Source organism: Diabrotica virgifera, chromosome 5, assembly GCF_917563875.1.
Source record: "Diabrotica virgifera virgifera chromosome 5, PGI_DIABVI_V3a".
Taxonomy (NCBI): domain Eukaryota; kingdom Metazoa; phylum Arthropoda; class Insecta; order Coleoptera; family Chrysomelidae; genus Diabrotica; species Diabrotica virgifera.
Window position 1 is genome coordinate 224,561,116 of NC_065447.1, and position 24,711 is coordinate 224,585,826.

Here is a 24,711-nt window from a genome sequence, read left to right on the forward strand (position 1 = left end):
CAAATCAATTGTGTTTATTGCATTTGTAAAATGGTATTTTCTTTGATTTGTATAGTCTTTTAAATTGTTCAGATTATATTCGTAGATACATTATATAATTCTCAAATTATTTTATTTTCGATTATAGCGACATCTATTGACAACTAGAATAAATGTTATAAATGTCACCGACGAAATGTAATCACCGACGTGCGTTTTTTCTGTCACATACAATTTAATGCGTTAGAAAGAAATCGAAAAACTGTGACGCACTGAAAGATCCTCATGAGAAAAAGCATATATGTACATATACTTCATCTAATTTACTAACCGTTGCACGTCATCCGCGTCATAGCCTGTGACGTCACATGATACCAACACGACATATTTAGGCGGTAGGTGTGTTCTTTTTTAGAATCACGTTGTCGAATACACTGCAATTACAGCCACTAGACATATTTTATTATATACGCGTGGAAATAATATTTGAAGATTTCTGTTAATGTTAACCTAAAGAAATACACAATAATATGTTTCATTTAATTTGTATAAATGGATTATAAAGCGTCTTTATGAAGCACATTTACTCGAATCACACTGTAACTGTAATCGAACGAAGGTGACATTTTAGAATAAATTGGTAACATTTATTTGACAGTTGCGGTGATGACACTTCATATTTGTTTATATTCTTTACTATAAGTATCTGTTTTATTATATTTACTGTTTTTATTATTTACTTTACTATAAAACCATCCTTTACTATATAAATATAAATTTCACCTAATTTTATCACGACTTGGAATAATCAAGGTATCTGACAACTTTTTTAGTTGTTATTGTAGACATATACAAAGAAACCTACCGGCTTCATGCCGAGAGAGTTCGGAGCCGTTCTTTAATTATTAACAATGCAGTGAAAAAACGCTTGCACTGCAAATATTAAAAGATTATAACTTAATTCTCATTCTCTATTTCTCTCACATATGTTTTTACTTATTTACATTGAATATTAATTTGTTTTGTTGTATAATCCACGTTTACAATAATTATGTGATCTATTTGATTTAAAATGGATTTAGGATTTTTTAATACTTTGGCAACTATGTCAACTTAGATCTCTGGCGTAAATAATGACGTGCAACGGTAAGTAAATTAGATGGACTGTATATATTTTTTGTCTTTATGGCTATATTCAAAACTAAAATGACGACCATCTTAGAAAAGCTTATTTTACAAATAACGTCACAGTCGTCAAATCCTTATGTCCCTGGTAAAGAAGATGTATAGGTAGACCAAAACTTCTATGGAATGATCGTGTGGATGAAGATGTGATGAACAATTTTGCGACAAACTGGTAACAGCTGTCAATGGATGGAATGGAATAGCGAAGACGACTTGGGAAGATCAAGTCTGATTTAGGACTACGTATTCAAAATTCATTTCATTTAGTCGTTATGAGTCTTAGCACCTTTAACGATGATGGTGACATATTGAAATGATTCAGTTTAATTGTTTCAAGTCCTTTCCGCAAGTAAAAAGTGAGAAGATTATTCCTCTGTCATTCCTCTGTCAAAATTATTATTTTGATGACTTATTACTAAAGACTGGATTATATGCAAAATGCATATGCATATATATGCTGCATATTTCTCATGTTTTTCATAAATGCATATGCCTTGCATATTTGGAGATTTAAGAGCATATAAATGCATATTTTGATGGGAATTTACTCTACCCCATTTAAAAATAAGGTATATATTAGTAACATCAACATCCATTAAAATAAAATGTGAAAGTAAATATTTTGCTGTTAAGCTCCTTTGTTGTTGTACCCATAAACATAATGGGCGTTATTTATAGCTGCAGGTATCATTATCCGGATATTTAAGATTTATAGACTTCTCAGAATTTACAAATTACCTAAGTAAATACCGATTATATTTTGAATAACATTACAAATATTACCTGTACTTTCTGCTGGTGTCGGCCAACTATGAATTATTCTGGGAAAACCAACCAAAACGAAATTTTAAGCATTTTAAGGGTAGGATAGATTATTTTATTTTATGAATGGTTAGTCTTAAATCAATCGCCGATTATTCAACTTTTGTGATTGCAAGTTATTGACTATACTGTGTAAAAAAATCATTTTATTATTATTGTGAAAATGCCTAAAGTAGCAAGGGAAAAATCAAGTCTTCTCAGAAGTTGGATTGGAAGTAACAATCATCTAAAAGTTATCGACAGTGAAAGTATGTTTTGCACCATTTGTGATAAAAAGGTAAGTTCTCCACTTCAATAGATTTTTAAACTTATCAAACTTCTTTGCACATCTATGTGTCTGTCTATTCTAAAATGACAAACCGTCCCATTTCTTCAAAAACTGTTTTTTAAAGTTCGCAACGGTTTGGCTTATACAGAGCGAGGTGTTGAGAGTGGCCCACCCTGTATACTACGGTACACTGACTGTACTTTATTGTTTGACGATTTCAATTTCACTTTGAGAAATAAAAAAAAATTGGGGGAGGTTTAAAAAGTTTGATCATTTTAATGTAGGTATCTATTTACGAAAACATCTAAAACATCATTATCATTATATTCCAGATTCCATGTCAAAAGAAATTCCAAGTAGTTCAACACATAAAAACTTCACTTCACCAAACTAAGCTATCAAAAAATGATAATAAACCTCGCCAGCAGATTCTACAGAACAGTTTGCAGATTCAGAATACGTCAGTTGGGCAAGAAACCTTTGCAAAGGATTTATGCCATTTTTTTTTGAACTGCAATATCCCTCTGCACAAGTTAGAACATAAATCGTGTCAAAACTTTTTAAAAACTTATTGCAAGATTAAAGATAAACCAGCTCAAATACCAAGTTCTTCAACTCTTCGGAAAAAATATGTCAGTGCATGTTACAAAGATGTGATGACGAGTATTAAAAATCAGTTAAAAGCCGAATATCTTTGGATTTCCGTCGACGAAACAACGGATACAAAGGGTCGACAAATTGCGAATCTAATTGTTGGAGTTCTTAACGACTCTGGCGATTTTAAAAACTCATACTTAATTAGTGTAAAATGTTTGGAAAAAACAAACTATGCTACAATAGCTAGATTTGTTAACGAATCCCTAACAAATTTTTTTTTACCTGATCAAGTACCATTTGAAAAAATATTATTAATGCTTAGTGATGCCGCCTCATATATGATGAAAGCTGCATCCAATCTTAAAATCTTTTTCCCTAATTTAATTCACTGTACATGTTTGGCGCACGGCCTAAACAGAGTTGCAGAGAAAGTTAGAATTGAATTTCCCAATGTAAACACCTTAATAAATAATGTAAAAAAAGTATTTCTGAAAGCACCACTACGTGTACAGGTATATAGGGAGATGCTTCCCGATATTCCTTTACCACCAGAACCAGTATTAACCAGATGGGGAACTTGGCTTAAAAGTGCTATATTTTTATCTGAACACTACGACGACATCAAAAGCGTTATTTCAAGTTTTGATCCGACTTGTACCGCTATTGATAACTGTCAAAATATTTTTAAAGAAAAGTCTATTAAAAATCAATTGTTGTATATAAAATCGAATTTCGATATCATTGAAAGTTCAATTACAAAATTAGAGGCTCAAAATTTATGTCTTCACAATAGTATGTCTATTGTTGATTCGGTTAAACAGAAAATAACAAATCTGAATGGGGAAATTGGAGTAAAAATTAAAGATAAACTTGATGACGTTTTAAACAAAAATGAGGGTTTCACTTTATTGCGTTCAATAAATAATATAATCAATTTTGGAAACTTCGATGAAAATATTAATATGGATCCGTCTCTAATAGCAAAGTTTAAATATGCCCCAATTACATCTTGTGACGTTGAGAGATCTTTTTCTGCCTATAAACAAATATTAACAGATAGAAGACATAATATTAGTTTAGAAAATATGAATCAATATATGATTATTTATTGTAACAATAAAAATATGTAAATTTGTTTTATTGTACTCTTTTTATAATATTAGTTTAGAAAATATGAATCAATATTGTAACAATAAAAATATGTACATTTATTTTATTGTACTCTTATTTATCTTGTGGTCAAAATAAAATATTTTGCCGTTTTATTTGTCACAAAACCTGAAGTTAAAAAAATATATTAAGAAATAATAATACAATTTGGTTTAAATTCAAACCTATTTATTTATTTTTATTATTTTTTATTTATTTATGTATTTAACGTAAACCATAAAATTATTCATATAAAAATAAGTGCATATATAAATGCATATTTGCATGTTAATTGTGCATATTCAGCTTGTTTTAAAATGCATATTGCATGCATATTTTAGACATTTTTTAGTGCATATTTTCCAGTCTCTACTTATTACATAACCACATTTTTTATAATCATATGGTGAACATAAAAATCTTTTGCAGTATACATCTTGGACGCCAGAAAGCAAAAAGCAATATATGGTAGTTCCAGTGAAGTATAGATCGCAGGGCCAGCTAGAAACGATTGTAGAGTTTTTGAAACATGAGATGAATATAGTCGATTTCGAATATCAAGATCAATGCATGAAGCAGTTCGAATCTTACCAGGACAATTTTGAGGTGTATATCCAGACACTGATTTCTCAAGCATTGGATAGTAATTTCCTAATGGAAATTTTCCATGAAAAAGGTAAGTCAATTATATCTTGTTTTAGTAATATCTCCTGGAAGTTACAGTAGTGAATACAGGAAGTGAAGTACAATAAATCATATATTTATTTGATACTTTTAAAACTATTTTTCCGCCATAATTACTTTCTCTCAAAATTAGTTCAACAGTTTGTTTATTGGAATGCTTAGTTATAGGTTTTTAATAAAGTGTAAAGTAACAAAAAAAATTTATTACGAAAAAAATGAATGCCTAAAAAACAAAAACTAATATCCTGAGCTAACTCTTCTGACGAAAATTAAATGCGATGAGCCCTGTGATGTATCACCGAAGCTATTTTTAACGTTTTGCGTTAAGTTAAGATAACTCTGACAGATAACTATCTTGATAACTTTTAACGTAAATTCCGTGTGATGTATCACTCATCGTTACGAGATGAGTTATTTTCCAGTAGTTAAAAATGAAGTAAGTTTTGTTTTGTCCAGCAAAGAGAACCTTATATAGAAATAATACAAGTTTGAGCGAGAGAGAGAATGATGGGAATAACGATGAGAAGGTATATCACCATAAAAATTAAAGTAGGTGAGGTAGAACAGTAAAATCCCTGGATGTTTATATAAATTTAAAAATATATTTTATTCTCGTGTCTCTAAATTTCTCTTGTATAATTTTTCTATTTTTAAAAGTGTATATTGCCGTTCTATTCTTAAATTAATTATTTTTTTTTAATTTTTAATTACTGTTTTAATTTTATTATTACCTACGTGTTTTTATTGCTATTTATTCACTTCGTTTCTAAAAACAAGTCAAAAGATGAACGTAACGTTACAAATCCTCACATAACTAGAAAGTTATCTTGTAACTTCAAGTATAACGTCGCGTTATAAAATGATAGTTGATACATCAGATAACTCAAGATAACGCAAGTAGTTGAGTTAAATATGATATATCACACCAATTCGATGATTATAACTTAACTACAGGATAACTTTACGTTATATTTAACTTGAGTGATACATCGTAGGGCTGAATATTATGTGTAATGTGTTCATCATGCTATATACCAGGGGTTACCAATTAGCGGACCACGATCCGCAGTGGGCTAGTTTTGTTCGGACCTCCATTAAATTCAGAATATAATGTTTGACAATTTTGGAAATGTTTGGCCATGAAACTGTGTACTACATTTCGCTCAACTTATGTGTGCGAAACCGCTTTATCAATAATAAACTTTATTAAAAATCGGTACCTATAGATCTCAGCTAACATATGAATATCTCTATAAAGTTTTTTTTTAACGAAAACAATTTTTTTAAACAAATTTAAAATTACCTTTTTGGCCCGAAAAATATATTTTTAGGTTTCTTGGGTAATTCTTAACAAAAAATGTCTCTTGTTATATTTCTGAAAAGTTAAAAGCTTTCGAGTTAGAAGCGATTTAAAATCTGAAAAATGCGAAAATACGCATTTTATGCTTGAAAACTTATATATTTATGTAAATTATTAGTTTTCAGGTGGCCAAGTACCTGAATTGAAATTTATACATTTAATTTGAAGATTTGACATTTATTAATTGACATTTATTAAAATCTTATAATGTACTATAACCATGGTTTTTTTAATAATTTATTTATTTATTCAATGAATTATTGCCTGTATGCTCTTTAAATACTTCAATCATATAGTTCGATACGCGCCATAAGTATAGTATAGTGCAACGCGCCGCCGCGCGCCAGAGCGACTTAAGGGTCGAAAGGACGCGCATAATTAACAATTAAAAACAAATGTTTATATTAAAACAAGCCCGGATTACTAGTCAGAATCTTGAAATTTAATGTTTAAACTTCAATTTAGGCACAACCGCAAAAATAATAATTTAAGTGTTCAAGCTTCGAAAATGTTTATTTTCGCATTTTTCAGATTTTAAATCGCTTAAACTCGAAATCTATTAAGTTTTGAGAAAATGACAGAAGATTTTTGTTGTTTAACACGTTGACGGACAGTGCGTCAAATGTTTAAGCAAGTGTTGTGACACTTTATGTATTTTGCAAAGTAGAATAGGGAAAAATGCAACGTCTATAGACGTTGTGTCACATTACATCAATGGAAATTAGACGTCTATAGACGTTCTGTCCGTCAACGTGTTAAGATGACCCCAAAATCATATTTTCGGGGGAAAAAGGTGATGTTTTGAACTTCTTAAAAAAAAAATTGGTAAACAATTTCTGTATGTACTTCCACCAAAGTATTGGTGGACAACCTCTGCTTCAGTAGGCATTGTCTCTTAGTTTCCATTCCAGTATCCACGTTGTCCATCTGCTATCTGTCATTCGAGCTACATGATCCAGTTCCACTTAAGTGTTGCTATTTTCTCTACAGCATCAGCCACTCTTGATCTTCGTCGTAGCTGGCTGTTTATTATTTTTGATAGATTTAAATGGTTTGTACTTAATTTCACAATCTGATTCAAACCACAATTCATGGAAAACTCAATATACACTGACTTCTCATAAGAGGAGAGAAAAACGAAAATTAGAAGGGAATCAAACTTGTGCATGTATAATAATTTAATATTACCAACGTGGTAATATAATTTATGACAATTTAAGAAATCGAAACACTATTTACATATTATACAGTATGTCCCTGTAAGTTGTATCCATATGGAAAACTTTTTTATTATTAATTTTACGAAAAAAAGTTATTCTTTATAAAAAGCTCTGCATGGTCCAAAACCTAAGATTTAACCATCAAATATCAAATTTTTTGAATATTACACGAGGTATGTCAAAAAGTTTGAATTTCACTCAAGAGTAAAGTAGCTTTATTTTTCACAATATTGAAAATTGCTATTACGAAAAGTTGTTTGGAATTGACAACTGTATTCTAGTATGCAATTACATCCTTCTAATTGAAAAAATTTTTTTTTTAAAAATTATGGATAACTAACATTATTTTCAGTTATTTTAATTCAGATAACTCTTTTATTGTTAATTTTACGAAAAAAAGTGATTCTTAATAAAACGTTATAATTCAGATAACTCTTTTATTGTTAATTTTACGAAAAAAAGTGATTCTTAATAAAACGTTATACATGGTCTAAAATCTAAAATACAACCATCTCATGTCAAATTTTATCAATTTTATACAAGGTATGTCAAAAATATGAATTTCGCTCAAGAGTAAAATACGTTTATTTTTCACAACATCGAAAATTGTTATTATGAAAAGTTATTTAGAATTAAAAACTATGTTTCAGTATGTAATTACATCCTTCTAATTGAAATATTCTGAACTATAAAGGTACTTTACTTTTGATCTAAATTTATCTTTTTTGACATACCTCGTATAAAATTGATAAAATTTGATATAAGATAGTTGTATTGTAAGTTTTAGACCATCCAGAACTTTTTATTAAGAATCACTTTTTTTCATAAAATTAATAATAAAAGAGTTATCAGAATTGAAATAACTGAAAAAATAATGATAGTTATCCATAATTTTTCAAAAATTTTTTTTTTTTTTCAATTAGAAGGATGTAATTGCATATTAGAATATAGTTTTTAATTCCAAACAACTTTTCATAATAGCAATTTCCAATATTACGAAAAATAAAGCTACTTTACTCTTGAGTGAAATTCAAACTTTTTGACATACCTCGTATATTATTCAAAAAATTTGATATTTGATTGTTAAATCTTAGGTTTTGGACCATGCAGAGCTTTTTATAAAGAATAAGAGCTTTTTCGTAAAATTAATATTAAAAAAGTTTTCCATATGGATACAACTTACAGGGACATACTGTATATGAAAGTTATAATTTTTTTTATTTCATTTAAGAGTATTTGTTTTTGTGCTGTTTATAAAAAGTTTATTTTGCGTAGATGATTACTTCCTTTCGAATGTTCAAACGATCGACGATATCACGGATAGCAAAAAGCAGAAATTCTTCAATCTCTTGAGGTGGCCCTCCAACGTTCAAGCAGCTATCTGTACGTGGCCTTGTTACAACGTTCTTCGCGAAGTGTCGGTATCGGATTCCCAGTCGAAGTCTTGCGCAGCATGCAACAGAATCGGGGTTTCTGTGAGGGTCTTGATGTACGGCCAGCCATACAATTCAACGACACTGGAGGGCTGTCCGCCCGATCCTAATGCCATAAATGAGAAGGTAAGTTGTTATCAATGTATACGTTACAGGTAAAACTCAAATATTGGATAATACTAGAATTACCTGGATAGAGTTAGACTTATCTAAGCATAGTGGATAAAGTTACATATTTGTGAATATGTATTCTCGAGTTATCCGGTTAATACTGTATTCATCATGGCATCTACACTCCTAGCGGACTGATTGCCGCCCCCTTTGGGCTCTTCCTATTCGTTTGTCGCGGTGAATCAATCCGCATTAACATTTTGGTTTTACAATTGAAGCTATTAATGCAAGAAGGTGTTAACTTACATTTTTGTAAATTTGATCTTATCAAATGCAAATAGGTGTTAACATCCATTTCTATTAAGTAATAAAGCCTTTTGTTAAAAGATGGCATTAATAGCCCTAAAAATGTATATAAAAAAGGAGTTAATATCCCATTATCAAAGGACCTGAAGTGCATAAAGGTGATAACTCTCGACGTATCTGCAAGAAGGTGTCAACAGAGCAGTTAACACCTTTTTGCAGAATATGCAGAAGAAAATCTGCCTATTTTTGCGCGGTAAATCAAGCATTAATTGTTTATCAGGTGTTATTACATGCCGTTGTGTTTGTTTTCGGTGCAATTATTTTGTTGTGAGAGATGAGAAATGAAAAAAAAAACAACAACAAGGCTGCTAGAAAATCATAAATAAACTATAAATGTCAGGTGCAGTCAGCTAAAAAGTCAAGTGTAGGTAAGCTGTTGTGTAAAGAAAAATGTCGACTAAAATGTGATTCACGTTTTACGGATGAAGATAGAAGCTTACTATTTAACCACTACTATTTATTACAAAATGACGACAAAAATCTGTACTTGTTTAGTTTGATGAAACCTATTGGAGTAAAGAGGCCCACTTTACATGCTGTTTGCACAAATTCTTACGAATATTTTTTTAAATAGATGGAGAATGGAAGGTTTGTAAAGACGCAGTTTTATCTATGCTTGATATTGGTCTAAAAAATTTGATTTAATTCGAAATCAAATAACAGCTGATAAATTAACTGCAAAAAAGGACGAAAGAGGTCGTCATCACAATCGGCCAAAAGCAATACCAGCAGAAACCAAAATGATTGTTCATGAACATATTAAGTCTTTCTCAGCAGAAATGTCCCACTATGCTCGCAATAAGAACCCTTCTCGGCTGTATTTATCACCCACCTTTTCAATAAATAAGATGTTCGAGTTATACGAAGCGTACTGTGTCAGGAGGAAACTGGAGAATGTTGTGTCAGAAGCAATGTACAGGAGAATATTTGTTAAAGATTGTAACTTGGGATTTGGTACTCCCCGATCGGATACTCGTAAAGTCTGCGACTCTGGTAAAGCAACAGATGGACATTCTGAGAAATTTAAGAAAGCCTTTGAAGAACAAAAAAAAAGATATGGAGTTGGCTAAAACTGATGTTATACCTATACATTACTTTTGACATGCAAAAAACTCTTCCATTACCTAAAATCTCCACTAGACTGCTTTTTATTTAAGGTAGGTATGGCTCTATAACTTAGGAGTGTACGTTAGTAACAAAAACCAGCCAAACGGCAAGGGGTATTTTCATCTTTGGACAGAAGACAAGGGAGGTCGTGGACCTGAGGAAGTTGGAAGTTCCCTGCTAGCATTCTTAACCACTCTGAAACCACAGCAAAAACATCTTGTAGTCTGGAGTGACTCAGCAGGTGGTCAAAACAAAAACTGGTTTATTATATGTGTTTGGCATTACTTGATAAAACAAGGTGTTTTTGATACAATAGAACATAAAAAATTCCCTGAAGTGGGTTATACATTTATGGATTCCGACCGGGATTTTGTTTGCTTTCGAAAAAGTAAGAAAGCATCAGAATATTTACACAGTGGATGAGTATGTAAACACCATGGTACAGTGCAGGAGAAAAACTCCTTTTCATATTATTAGAATGGAAGATAAGTTTGTGGATGTAAAACAATTCCTAATAAATTGAAACTAATAAATAAAAAAAAGCTGACAATGGTGAAAAAATATCATTTAAAGAATGTAAAGTGGATAAAAATTACGGAATTTGGTAAAACAAAGTACAGATATTCTCTAAATGATGATGACAATTGGAAAGAAATTTCCATTTTAAAAAGTAAAGGAACTGCAACGCGCCAGTCAACTTCAAGTACAGGTGAAATCTTATGACCAGTGAATAAAAGTAGGCCAATAGCATCTAAAAAATATGAAAATATTCAACAGCAAATGCCATCCATACATTCCAGAAAACTTCCGGGCTTTTTACCATGGCCTCAGAAAAGAAGACGATAATTAAATCCTTTTTTTATTAACTATAAGTTACACAAAATTTTCTAGTTTTTTTAACAATAAACTTTTTTGAACTCCTTTTTATGTGTTATTTGATTCTCAAATGTAAAAATGTGTTTGTACAAAAAGGTGTTAACTTACATTTTTTTCGTAATTTTTATAAAAACTCTCTCAGTCTTATTGATTTATAGGACTATATGTATCCTCAAAAAATTGTGGTTTCATTTACTTAACACTTGTTTTTGTAAAATGCAAATTGAATTATTAGCAAAAAAGTTCTAGTCAATAAACTTTGAACTTAATTATCTCACATTATGTAATTTGCTGGTTAACACCTTCTTGCATTAATAGCTTCGATTGATTGTGTGATTTGGCATCTTCTACAATTTTTCTCCATTCGTTCCTGTTTTTGCATATGGTTACCCATTTTCTGACTGGTTAACTGTTTACTTCTCGTAATACTGTATTATCCTGTTCAAATAAATAATCCTCTCTAATTTGGACTAAAAATGAATATGATTTTTATGGCTGTTATTTATATCAAGTTTTCATTGCTTAGTTATATCTTTTGGACAATAATTCTGCAGTATATTCTTAATAAAGAAAAGAAAGCAAATGAAATTTAAATGTAAGTAATGTTATGTTAATACCAAATTTTAAAATGTAATCCTTTATCCATTTGATATTGGATATAACATCTAGAATGTCACAAACAAATCAAGAAGTTACCAATCTCCATCTGCCTTTTATCCAGCCAATCCGGATACGCAAAGTATACAGAGACAGCTAGTCTTGCCCAATTTGGGGTTTTACCTTAACAATATGAAATACACAAATTTCAAACTATTTTTCTGGAACTTCCATTTTTTTATTTTGCTTTCTATTTTAATGATTTTTGAATTTTCGTGGAAAATTAGTTTGCGTCCTAGCCCTAGCCTCTTTTGTTTGTTTTAATATGGAAGACTTAATAAAAATCTAGCACTTTAAAAGCTCATTAATAGTGCTCTGTAGACTTTCATTCTAGCTTTTTCAAACATTTGTTAATAGGTTTGCTGAAAATTTTTTAACACTGTTATAAATTACGTTAGGTGAGCTAACTAAATGACCATCAACGATTATAATTAACTCAATTACAGGACAATAGGAAAACATTTTACTTGAATGTGACTGACATTATAATTTCAATTTTCTGACATTACAATGCAACTTCTAAAACTGTCATTACATAGAGTTACAAGTATAGAGCAACATCTACTTTTAACGTTGTATATTGTAACACCCTCCCTCAACGTGAAAAGTAGATAAGCCAAACAATTTTGGTTTCTTTCTAACACGCATATTGTAACGCTTAGATTCTTGAACACCATCATCGCTTCTTTCTTCTCTATTCACTTCTTGATTTTCACTTGCAGTTTCCATATTCTCAGATTGCACAATTTCATTCATACCAGTTTTCACTTCTTCGGAGTTTTCATGTACACTAAAACATTCTGACTGATTCTAGTTCACTGATTCGGCTTTAACTTCAAAAATTCGCAAATTGCATGTAACCTCAGGATTAAATTGTACGTTGTGGCTCGATACGATTCTTCTTTCAGATGGAATCCATATTCTAAAACCATCCCTGCCATTCACTTAACCAACCAAATAACCATGTATCGCCTTATCATCAAATTTACTGCGAAAATTCTTGTTTACGTGAACATAACATTCAGTGCCAAATGTTCTTAAATGTTTCAAACTCCCAACTGGCTTTCCATACCACAATTCATAGGGACTTTTATTCTCAATTGATGATTTTCCTGTGCGATTCAGAAGATGCACTGCAGTATTACATGCTTCTGCCCCCAATGCTTTGGACAACTTGCATGGGTTTAACATGGAATGAGCACACTCTACAATGGTACGGTTTTCCCTTTCAGCAACACCATTCTGCTGAGGTGTATAGGGTGGAGTGATACAATGCTCTATACCTCTACTCGCAAGAAGGTCAGACACCTTTTTATTGTCAAACTCTCTCCCTCCATCGCATCTCAGTTGCTTTACTATATGGCCATTTGTGTTTGCTTCATTTAAAAATTTTTCTAAGAAGGTACATACCTCACTTTTGTGTTTCATAAAGAAAACTTTCCAAAACTTACTAAAGTCATCTTTAAAACATACGTAATAACGTGCTCTTCCCAGTGATTCTATAGACATGGGTCCATTCACATCTGCATGGATCTGCTCACCAGTGACTTTGAATTGGCCATTTGATCCTAGTTTTAAATGGCAATCTATGCATTTTTCCAATTGCACATCCATCGCAAAAGCTTTCCTTGCACCCATCAATGTCTATATTAATTTTCTTCAAGACTTTCTTTACGTGTTGTTTATGCTGATGACCAAATCTTTCATGATACACTTGTAACATTTCTGTTGACTCTACTAAGTTTGCTTGAATGGGATTGATCGGTTTCATAACACGTATATCAAGTGCATACTGGCCATTACTGAAGTACCCAGTCATTATAGATTCAAGAGTATTTTTATCATGTAGATTTACACCTTTTTCGTCGAGTACTGTAACGAACCCTCTTTGTGCAGCAGCTTTCACAGAAAACAAATGAGCGCTTGCTTCATGAACATACAAAACATTCTTCAATTCAGCATCTTTCCATTTATTATTCATACATCCTTCTTAAAAAGTGATATCTTTTCGGGTTCAGCAAACTCTGTATAAGATGAGAAATATTGCTTATCTGTAGTGATATGACTTGTGGCTCCACTATCACAATACCATTTCTCAGCTTCAACACAACTATTAGATGAGGCACTTAAAACAACAGACAAAAAAACAGTATCATTGCTTTTATTCTCATCTAAATTCTCAGCAGATTTTTTTAATGGACACTCTCTCGCCTAATGGCCTAATTTCTTGCATTTATGACATGGAAATTTCTCTTTTGCACGATGTATATTTTTCTTTGACTTCGTAGTAGTTGTACTTTGGCTCTGTTTGTATTTTTCTGTCGGGCTATTGCGTGCAACAAACGCAAAATATTCTGTGGTACTTTGGCCACGTAATTCAATGGCACACAATTTCTCAATCAATAAATTCAAAGTTTGATTCTTCGAAATTATCGATTCAAATCTTTGAAATTATCAAAGTCCTTACCCAAAGTTGATAAGATCCGACCATTTAACATTCTTTCGGATAAAACATTTTCATCATGCTTCTGCAATTCATCATTCAAATCTACAAACAGTTTCTGCAACTTCGCAACATGTGTGCTAATATCTTCTTTTTCATCACGTTGGACTCTAAAAAAGGCTTAATTAACATGTTTAACGGTTGCGTACTGCTACGTTCAAATCGCGCACGTAATTTTTCCCATATTTCACTAGCGTGAGTACATGTCAACACGAGCTCGGCAACAGTTTTTCCTAGCGTACCTGCTAACAAACTTGCCGCTTTTGCATCGTCTTTTAACCATTGTTGATGCTTCTCTACTTCCAGTGAAGTTGAATTTTCAGCAACCTCGGGACACTTACGCATACCGTTCACAATGTCTTCAAGTGCGTACGCTCGTAATAACATCGAAACGTGCCATTTCCATTTTGCCCAGTCTTCAGGACCCTCAAGTTTGTCGACTTGAATTTTATAATCTTTATTGCTGGTCGCCATATTTTTCACCTGTTCACAGTTCACACGTGAGTTGGGTCCGTAACCTGTTATAAATTGAGTTAGGTGAACTGACTAAATGACCATCAACGATTATAATTAACTCAATTACAGGACAATAGGAAAACATTTTACTTGAATATGACTGACATTATAATTTCAATTTTCTGACATTACAATACAACTTCTAAAACTGTCATTACATAGAGTATGTACAACTATAGAGCAACATCTACTTTTAACGTTGTATATTGTAACAAACACTTTCAAGTCCGACGACACGACTACCGTGTTCACGTTTTAACAATTTTCCAATGACTGTATAAAAGTGGCACATAAGACAAATATCTGATATTGGCCCGGAGCCGAAAGTGTTAATATCAATCGTTGGTGCCTACATTTTTTTATATATACAAACGGAACTCTAAAGCTGGGCATTCACGATCACTCCAATTTGGTTATCATTTCGTATTTGACCTGGTTCAGTGAAAGGGCACAATGTCGGAATCCCAAGAAGAACCAGAGACATGTTAACCATAGATGAGGCTAGTGATATGCCACTCAATGCATCGAGGTCAATATTCATTTTGAGTGGTCTAGTATCTTTGTCCGTCATATGAGCGGGATCGCTTAGTAAAAAGAGATAGATAGACCACCGATCGACTGCCCGCGCGTTACGCTTTTTTCTCAGTATGCCTTGTCTACGTTTAACATGTCTCTGAGAAGAACTCAGGTAGAATGAATGAAAAATGGACGTGAGTTTGGACATTGACGGGAGGGTGGCGCGATGGCATGACGCGGTGTATCGCCACTCATGAGCAGACGGCATGATGGCTTGGCGTCAAGCAATGGCATGACGAGATGGATTACGAAGAGAATGAAAATCCGGATTTTGGCGTCACGTCAAAAAAGAAATCATGATTAAACACTCACAATCAAAATTTGGCTGTATATCACGCCATTTGACGCGATGGCATGATAGTCCAGGGTAATAAGGATTTTCTCGGGACACTCAAAGATCCAGGTAGCTGACTACTTTTTTAGTTATTGTAGACCTATAGGAAGAAAACCTACCTGTTTCCTGCCTAGAGTTCGCGTCCGTTTTTTAATTATTAACAATTTAGTGCAAAAATCGCGATTTTTTCGATTTTTTGCACTCCATTCAAAATCTAAATATGTAGTTGACATAAAATTACAAAATTCAGTTTTTTAGAACATTGAAAAACCTTCAAAATGCCGATTTTAGAAATTTAAAAAGTTAATTTGTTGCTACGCAAACTGCAAAATAAGTGAAAATCGTTATTTGTTAATAACTGACTAAAACTACCTTAGAATTTTAGTGTTTCACCCAAAGTTGGGTATTGGCGTACTTAACAAACCTTCAAAATTTGAGACCGATCCATTAATTAGTTTAAGAGTTATTCTATTTGTTTATCCCATAGACCTTTATTTTGCAATAAGATAAGACAAAAAATAATAAAGATAGGGCAATTCTGAGTATGCCAAATGAAAGTAGAAGAGTGATAGTATCAAAATGTATTAAAAAAAGATAAAGAAAATAATTAACATTGTCAAAAATGCTAATGCCAACTTTTTGAAATTTTGTAGTTTATAAACATTTAGAATAACTTTAAAAATGTTGTCCGTAGAAACAATATTTTAATATATTCGAAAAGATAGTATTTTAACACGAATTTACAAATAAAAAAATTTAGCCTGGGTTCATTTGGGACAATGGGATATGTTTTTTTTAATTCACAGCTAATTTGTTTATAATAATTAAGGAACCTCATTAATGCCATTTTAAAGAATGGGATTTGTGTTTTTTCTTAAAAAATTTACACAAACATTGTACCTTCACAGCACCCTCTAAGAATTTTCAAAAATGTAGTACAAACGATTACTAGGGGGAACCTACAAATCCACCGAGTTAAAATACCGAAAAAGCAATTTCAAACGAATATAATTTTATGTATCTCCGGATCAACTCAATGGATTTTGATCTTTCTTTTTTTAATTTGTATGGAATTTCTACGTACATTACAAATATGCAATTTGTTTATAAATTTATTAATTAATAAACAGTCTAATTTGTTTAAACAATTCTTGAAAAAATATTTTTTTACAAAAATCTATTTTTTTAATCATAGTATCATTAATGATCATAGAAAAAGTTAAAGTACACTTTAATAAATAAATGATTTTTATTAGATAATTATTTATTGAAGATAATTTATTTATTAAAATATACCTTAACTTTTTTGTGAATAATAACGATAGTATGATTAAAATCATGGATTTTTGGGAAAAAATTATTTTTTTAAACATTGTTTAAACAAATTAGACCGTTTATTAATTAATAAATGTTATAAATTGACAAATTGCATATTTGTAATGAACAGAAAAATTACATACAAATTAAAAAGAGAACGATCAAAATATATTCAGTAGATCCCGAGATATAGAAAATGATAGTAGTTTGCCTTTTTTAGTTTTTGAACTTGTGCATTTGTCGGCTCCCGGCTCCCCCTTTACTTACCACGACTAGTCACCAATTGAACTACATTTTTAAAAATTCGTCTAAAATACCAGCTTTTCTAATATGTAAAATGATTTTTTCTACGGACAATATTTTTAAAGTTATTCTAAATGTTTATAAACTACAAAATTTCACAAATTTGGCATTAGGATTTTTGACTATATTGGATCATTTTTTTATCTTTTTTTGTACATTTTGATAGCATCAGTTTTCTACTTTCATTTGGCATACGCAGAATTGCCCTATCTTCATTATTTTCTGTCTTATGTTATTGCAAAATAAAGGTTTCTGGGATAAACAATTTGAATAACTCTTAAACTAATTAATGGATCAATCTCAAATTTTGATTGTTTGTTAAGTGCCCCAATACCCAACTTTGGGTGAAACACTAAAGTTCTAAGGTAGTTTTAGTAAAAGTTATTAACAAATAACGATTTTCACTTGTTTTGCAGTTTGCGTAGCAACAAATTAACATTTTAACTTTCAAAAATCGGCATTTTGAAGGTTTTTTAATGTTTTAAAAAATTAAATTTTGTAATTTTATGTCAACTATTTAGCTTTTGAATGGGGTGCAAAAAATCAAAAAAATCGCGATTTTTGCACTAAATTGTTAATAATTGAAAAACGGACGCGAACTCTAGGTAGGAAACAGGTAGGTATTCATCCTATAGGTATACAATAACTAAAAAAGTAGTCAGCTACCTGGATCTTTAAGTGTCCCGAACATGGTCTATTTCTAGCTTATTAGCCTGGACTATGACCGTGAATGTTTACCTATAAACAGCAGGTGTGTTTGGCATCCTAGCAGGCCCCTGATTCTAAATCAAATTTCGACACTAAACAAGTCGCTTTCAATATGGCGACGGTTGAAATGCGATTGTGCGAGCCTTGTGGATTTTAGTTGAACTAACGAAGTGACGTCATGAAATAGCGACTATCGAAATTAATAGCGACTTTAAAAAGGGTGTTGATATTATAATTTCGACTGTCGAAATTATTTGACACGAATATGAATGAATGGCCAAAAGCGAGGTTAGGTTTAGTTTAGATGTGTTTTGTTTATTTCTTGCAAGGAAAACTAAAGCAAAAGGTATTATAATATAGCTGGGTTTAATTGAAATTTGCTTGTTTTGAGGAATTAGATAGAATAGTATTAAATTAGAAATATAATAATTGAGAATGTCCACAACATGAATCATCAACTCAATGAAAGATGTAAGGTAATAATCTGGGAAAATTAGTAAAAAACAAGAAAAATTAATTACCAGCTATTTTATTGCAGGACATGCTGAAATCAAATCTTAAGATTTCCTATATTAGTAATATAGCTGTGCAAAGTCCACAGAAAGTGTGCTATTTTGTTTATAAACAAATTAGCGCTCCGAAATCTTTTTTTTTATTATTGCTCTATAACTCCGAAAATTTTAACTTTAAACCAAAACACTCACATAAAAATTGACAGTAATTTAATTCTGCACATTGATAATTTATTCCAATTTCCTTCGACGGAAATTTTCCTCGGAAAATTCGGGTTTTCCAAACAAAATCTTTAATTTTCAACTAAAATTTGAGGGAAGTAATTATTTATCAATAATTAAATAATTTGGTGACAGTGACATAAATCTTTTTTGTTATAAGTGTCTTGAAGATATGAAAATTTGTATGTACAAAGAGGACCGGAATTAAAAGGTATCTAATGGTTCAAAGATTAAAATCCTGTTGTTTATAACTCTGTCGCAAATGCCGGTCAAATTTGACCGGTTATACCTGGAATCACTCCTCGCAATTCAATTTGTTTTTCTTCGAAAAGGACACAGAAGCCGTGCCCTTTTCAACAGCGTTAACTTAATTTAATTAAATCTAATATTTTCTGAGGGGTTCTATTTGTTTATAAGCCAAAAAATTGTTTCTTTATAACATTCCTGAGACCGCTCAAATGGTCCAATTTCAATCCTGTAAGGTACGTTGAATAGGTATAGTGCTTTTTTATACGAAAATCATAGTTATTCTGGTGTATCATAATCTTTCTGGTTATTATTTCGACCGAAATTTTTTAATTAACATTTTAATTATTGCTAAACTATTGGTTAGATTGTCGCCGGTCTCCTGATATACAGAGAGGGGCTAAATTATGGAATAAATTCATTTTCTCTAAAATGGACGATTTTAGAGAAAAATCCCGAAACAGGTCGATTTTTATTTTTAAATTAAATTTCTTGGCATATATTTCAAACTAGTGACGTCATCCATCCGAGCGTGATGACGTAATCGATTATTTTTTTAAATAGGAATAGGGGTTCGTGTTGTAGCTCATTTACAAAGGCGTTCAATTCTCTATTCAGTATTATAAACATTAATATCATTATTTATACAGGGAGGCCAAAAAAATTTTTGAATTAAATTAATTGACGCAAGAAGAAGAATGCATGTAATTTATTTAACTCAAAATACATTCTATTGCTGTCAGAAAATAGAAAAAAATGTTTATTTTGCAAATAAACATTGCTTTTAGCTTAAATTAAATGTTCAAACTGCCAATAGGTAGGAGGGAGGCTGTTTGTGTTTTAATTTAAGCGAAAAGAAATGCTTATTTGTGAAATAAACCTTTTCTTCTATTTTCTGACAGCAGTACAATGTATTTTGAGTTAAATAAATTACATACATTCTTCTTTTTGGGCCAATTAATTTAATTCAAAAAATTTTTTTGGCAACCCTGTATAAATACCTAATGATAATAATGTTTATATTACTGAATAGAGAATTAAACGCCCTTTCAAATGACCTACCACACGACCCCTATTCCCATTAACAAAATTATCGATTACGTCATCACGCTCAGATGGATGACGTCACTAGTAAGAAATATATGCCAAAAAATTGTAATTTAAAAATAAAAATCGACCTCTTTTGGGATTTTGCTCCAAAATCGTCCGTTTTAAAGAAATGAATTTATTCCATAATTTAGCCCCTCTGTATAATCTACTATAATAAATCTTTCATGTCATCAATTATTTAATTATTGATAAATAATTAGGTACTTCCCTAAAATTTTAATTGAAAATTGCAGATTTTTTGGGAAAACTCGGATTTTCTGAGTAAAATTTTTGTTGAAGGAAATCGGAAAAAAAATAACTTTGTGCAGAACTAAATTACGGTGAATTTTTATTTGAGTGTTTTTGGCTCAAAGGAAAAATTTTAGGAGTTACAGACCACTAATTGAAAAATAAAGAAGATTAAGAAGTGCTAATTTGTTTATAAATAAAATAACACACTTTCTGCGGACTTGTCATACCCCATATTACTAATAAAGTAACGCATAAATTCGTTATTTCGTAAACTGGTTACTTTAAGGAAAATTCCCGAAACACGTCGATTTTTATTTTTAAATTACGGTTTTTTGGCATATATATCATACTAGTGAAGTCATCCATCTGGGCGTGATGACGTAATCGATGATTTTTTTAAATGAGAATAGGGGTCATATGATAGCTCATTTAAAAGGGTATTCAATTCTCTATCCAAGAATATAAACATTAACATAATTATTTATACAGTGTGTTCAAAAAACATTTTTTAATTAAAATAAGTGAGACAAAAAGACGAATATAATGTAATTATTTAATTCAAAATACATTTTACTACTGTCAGTAAACAGAAAAAAATTTTATTTGACAAATAAACATTGATTTTCGCTTAAACGAAATGTTCAAACTGCCAAGCGACAGGTGGGTGGCAGCTTTAACATTGAATTTAAGCAAAAAACAATATTTATTTCTCAAATAAACATTTTTTTCCTGTTTTCTGACAACAGTAAAACGTATTTTGAATTAAATAAATTACGTACATTCTTCTTTTTGTTTCAATTATTTTAATTAAAAAAATGTTTTTTGAACACCTTGTATAAATAATTAGGTAAATGTTTATATTAGTGAATAGAGAATTGAATACCCTTTCAAATGAGCTATCACATGACCATTCTCATTTAAAAAAATCATCAATTACGTCATCGCGCCCAGATGGATGACGTCACTAGTATGATATATGTGCCAAAAAATCTGAATCTAAAAATAAAAATCGACCCGTTTCAGGATTTTTCATTAATGTCGCAGGTTTACGAAATAATGAATGTATGCGTTACTTTATGGACGCACTGTATATGCAATCTTAAAATTCGATTTTAGCAATAAAATAGCAGGTAAATAATTTTTCCCAAAAATGGCATTTTTTCGATAATTTTCCCAGACTATCAACAAGTTCCAATAAACGGGAGCGCCAACCCAAATTCTGAGCAGTCTCAACATGATAAGGTTAATATCCCCAGTTGTAACTAATATCGAAATGAATAAGAATCGCTATATTCTGCGGCTGTCATGGCGGTGTCGAAATGAAATTGCGACTGTCGAAATGAATTAGAATCAGGGCCCAGGAAGCCGGAACACACCTATAGGTGAGTTCGGCAACCAACAAAATTTTTTAATATCAATTGTTGGTGCCAATATTTTTTTGATAAACGGAACCCATACATAGCACACCTATAATAGGTGTGTTCAGCAATCAACTCTCCTTTTTAATCATTTTATTTGGCCCAGATGTTGCACTAGCTGTAGAAATTTATATTCTTTATAATTTAAATTCTAGTCTTTCCGTTTGTATTTTATTGCTTTTCCCTTATCTCTTCTGACATAAGAGAAAAGCAATCTTGGGAATACCTGTGGAGATATTGTGTTACTTGATATATTTTGTTTTACCTATAGTAAAAAGTGGCCTAATTTCATGGTTTAGATTCTGTGAGCAGAAAAGGGGCGAAATATGAAAAAATAATTAGTGAATAATGTAGTTATTGCATAAATACCCAACGAACATACTATATACATGATTACTAATTTTTAATTTGTTCTAGGACTTCTTAATGTGTAGATTATGTGTAACCCAAGTGGAACTTTTGAACAAAGTGACTCATCAAAAGTATCTTATGTATATAGAATGTGCAAAACGTGTTAGTGAAAAACGGACTAATGATGCGACTAAAGATACTACATGTATATTAAACGAGCTACTGGCAGACGAGTCTTGGCTGAATCAGGTAAGTTTAAATCTTATATTTATTCAAACAAACAAAGTATTCCAACTAAGAACATTGTATTCATCATACTCATCAATGAAGTTTGGGACTTCCTGTATCAATTTAAAACTTGTAAGCAAGCAAAACGATTGTTTTATGTCAAAACCACTACAAAATTTCGTCAACTATTTTAGCATTCATCTACATAACAATTTTGAAGTCACCAATTGTCAGGAACAAGGCTTTTTATGTGTTTTCCACAACCTTAAAAGGGTCTTTGTGTTAATCACTAAACCACCAGTAGTTTTTTTTAATTTACTAATCTGCTAAATTCCCCAACACAAGCATAAGAATGATCGGATTGTGGTTTAAATAGACATTGAATACAGCTAAACACTTCAGTTTTGGAACAATTTTCCTAATAATAAATCCACAGATATACAAAATGATACACTCCTTTAATTTAGATTTCCCATTTTACACATCTATGTCATTTTATAATTCATTATATTTTATTCTTTTCCTTCTTCACCCTCTAACTTGTTAGCCACTAACATAGGCAATACGCTACGGCCGCCATTTTTAGAGGGTGATAGGATGTCATTTTAATTCATAATATGGAAGATGGTATGGTTGACCCTTCCCAAATTTTACGCCACTGGCGGAATTACCATTTTATCGCAATTTTTCAATTCTTCAATACACTCTATAAATAATGTACTGCTCACTCGTAACGATAAAGTCATTAGTTTTTGAGATGTTTGAAGTTAAAAAGGAAACGGCACAGTTATTTTGATTCATGTACATATTGTGCCGCTCAATTTTAAACTTCAAATATCTCGAAAACTATTGATTTTATCGTTAAGAATGAAGAGTATATTATTCATTCTTATGATAAAATCATCGGTTTTCGATATATTAGGAATTAAAAATTAAGCGGCACAAGATTATTTTTCCGACAGGAGATTATCTTAAAACCTATGTGAAAAATTTTTGTAAAAAGTATATCAACAAAAATTAAGCATACTTAAAACAAAACAATACAGCGTCACCTCACGAAATGTCCAAAACTTTTATTTTCAATACTTATTCATCTTCTTTTGTGTCTGTCAAATCGTAAAGTGATGCACGCCGGAATAAGCTTTTGAATCGCAGAGTAACCTTTAAAAGAGAAGCTAACAGCTGTTGAACGTTTCTCGCTACGCTCAAGTGCGTCCCAAGCGAATTTAAGGTAGGGATATTCAACATGCTGTATCTTCAGTAGTTTTGCTCAAATCAATTTAAAAGGACACCGCACACATCTTATGTAAAATATAATATCACTCAAATTGAATAAAATTTATACGAATAGATTCGTTTTAAATTAACGGTCAATTCTTATCATTGCGCCAACTCTTAATTATGAATAATTACGGCGCAAATTGCAATTAAAGTTTATCGAAATCACATTTTTGGAGTTCATAAACGTGTCAGTTATAATCACTATTGCTCTGGGTGCTATTCAAAACAGCTTAAACCCCGCTGGGCCTAAGCGGATTAGTGAAACTATTATAATAAGATGTTTAATAGCCCGGGAAGATTTATGAAGTACCGATAATTTGGGTATTTTAAAATATTTTTTCTCTCTCTAACCTATGTACCTACCCATTTGATTTCAGATTGATTTATATAAATTTCTGCTCTTATTATTGAAAATTAAGAGTTGAAGCAATGATAAGAATTGACAGTTAATTTGAAACGAATCTATTCATATAAATTTTATTGAATTTGCGTGACATTATATTTTTCATAAGATGTGTGCGGTGTCCTTTTCAGCGAGTATTCTTCAAGTTTGTACTTTCACATGAACTCTAAAATATCGAAAATTTTAAATTTTTAAGTTATGTACAATAATATATTTTCTTTTTGTTGCAGTTGTTCTTGGAAGTGCGAACGTCTTGGGCGGAAATAGACAGCATAGACTATAGTTTTAGAACAAAAAATTCAGTGCATTCACAGTGATTCAAGAATTGAATGATTAAGTTTAAGTCGTAATTTAAATCAAAATGTGTATATTTGATGAGAGTTTATATGAATAATAATATTAAATTGTAATTAATTAAATAGTAATAGCGATCGATATTCATAATATTTGAATAAGTACGTAATCTGTTTTTTATGGTTATTTACCATGGCATGCTGTGCATTTTTTATTTCAGTGCTCTAACGTTTTTTAAAAAGTGATATTGTATTATTTGTTAATTTTTATTTTGTAAATTTCAGCATTGGTTATTTATAACGAGCACACAAACTCATTAATAAATGAATATTATCATTTGTAAA

The 24,711-nt window shown here is 31.1% G+C and overlaps 1 protein-coding gene across 3 annotated transcripts in view; it reads left to right on the forward strand.

Moving 5' to 3' along the window:
* The window catches only part of LOC114337348 (myb-like protein AA), an 87,795-nt gene extending 63,084 nt beyond the window's left edge, over positions 1 to 24,711 (forward strand). For all 3 annotated transcript variants that reach the window (XM_050650764.1, XM_050650766.1, XM_050650765.1), the window contains 4 exons: positions 4,430 to 4,676; positions 8,540 to 8,823; positions 22,228 to 22,410; positions 24,304 to 24,711. In XM_050650764.1, the coding sequence (XP_050506721.1) occupies positions 4,430 to 4,676; positions 8,540 to 8,823; positions 22,228 to 22,410; positions 24,304 to 24,390 (801 nt within the window). In that variant the 3' untranslated portion in view covers positions 24,391 to 24,711. The remainder of the gene's footprint in view (positions 1 to 4,429; positions 4,677 to 8,539; positions 8,824 to 22,227; positions 22,411 to 24,303) is intronic.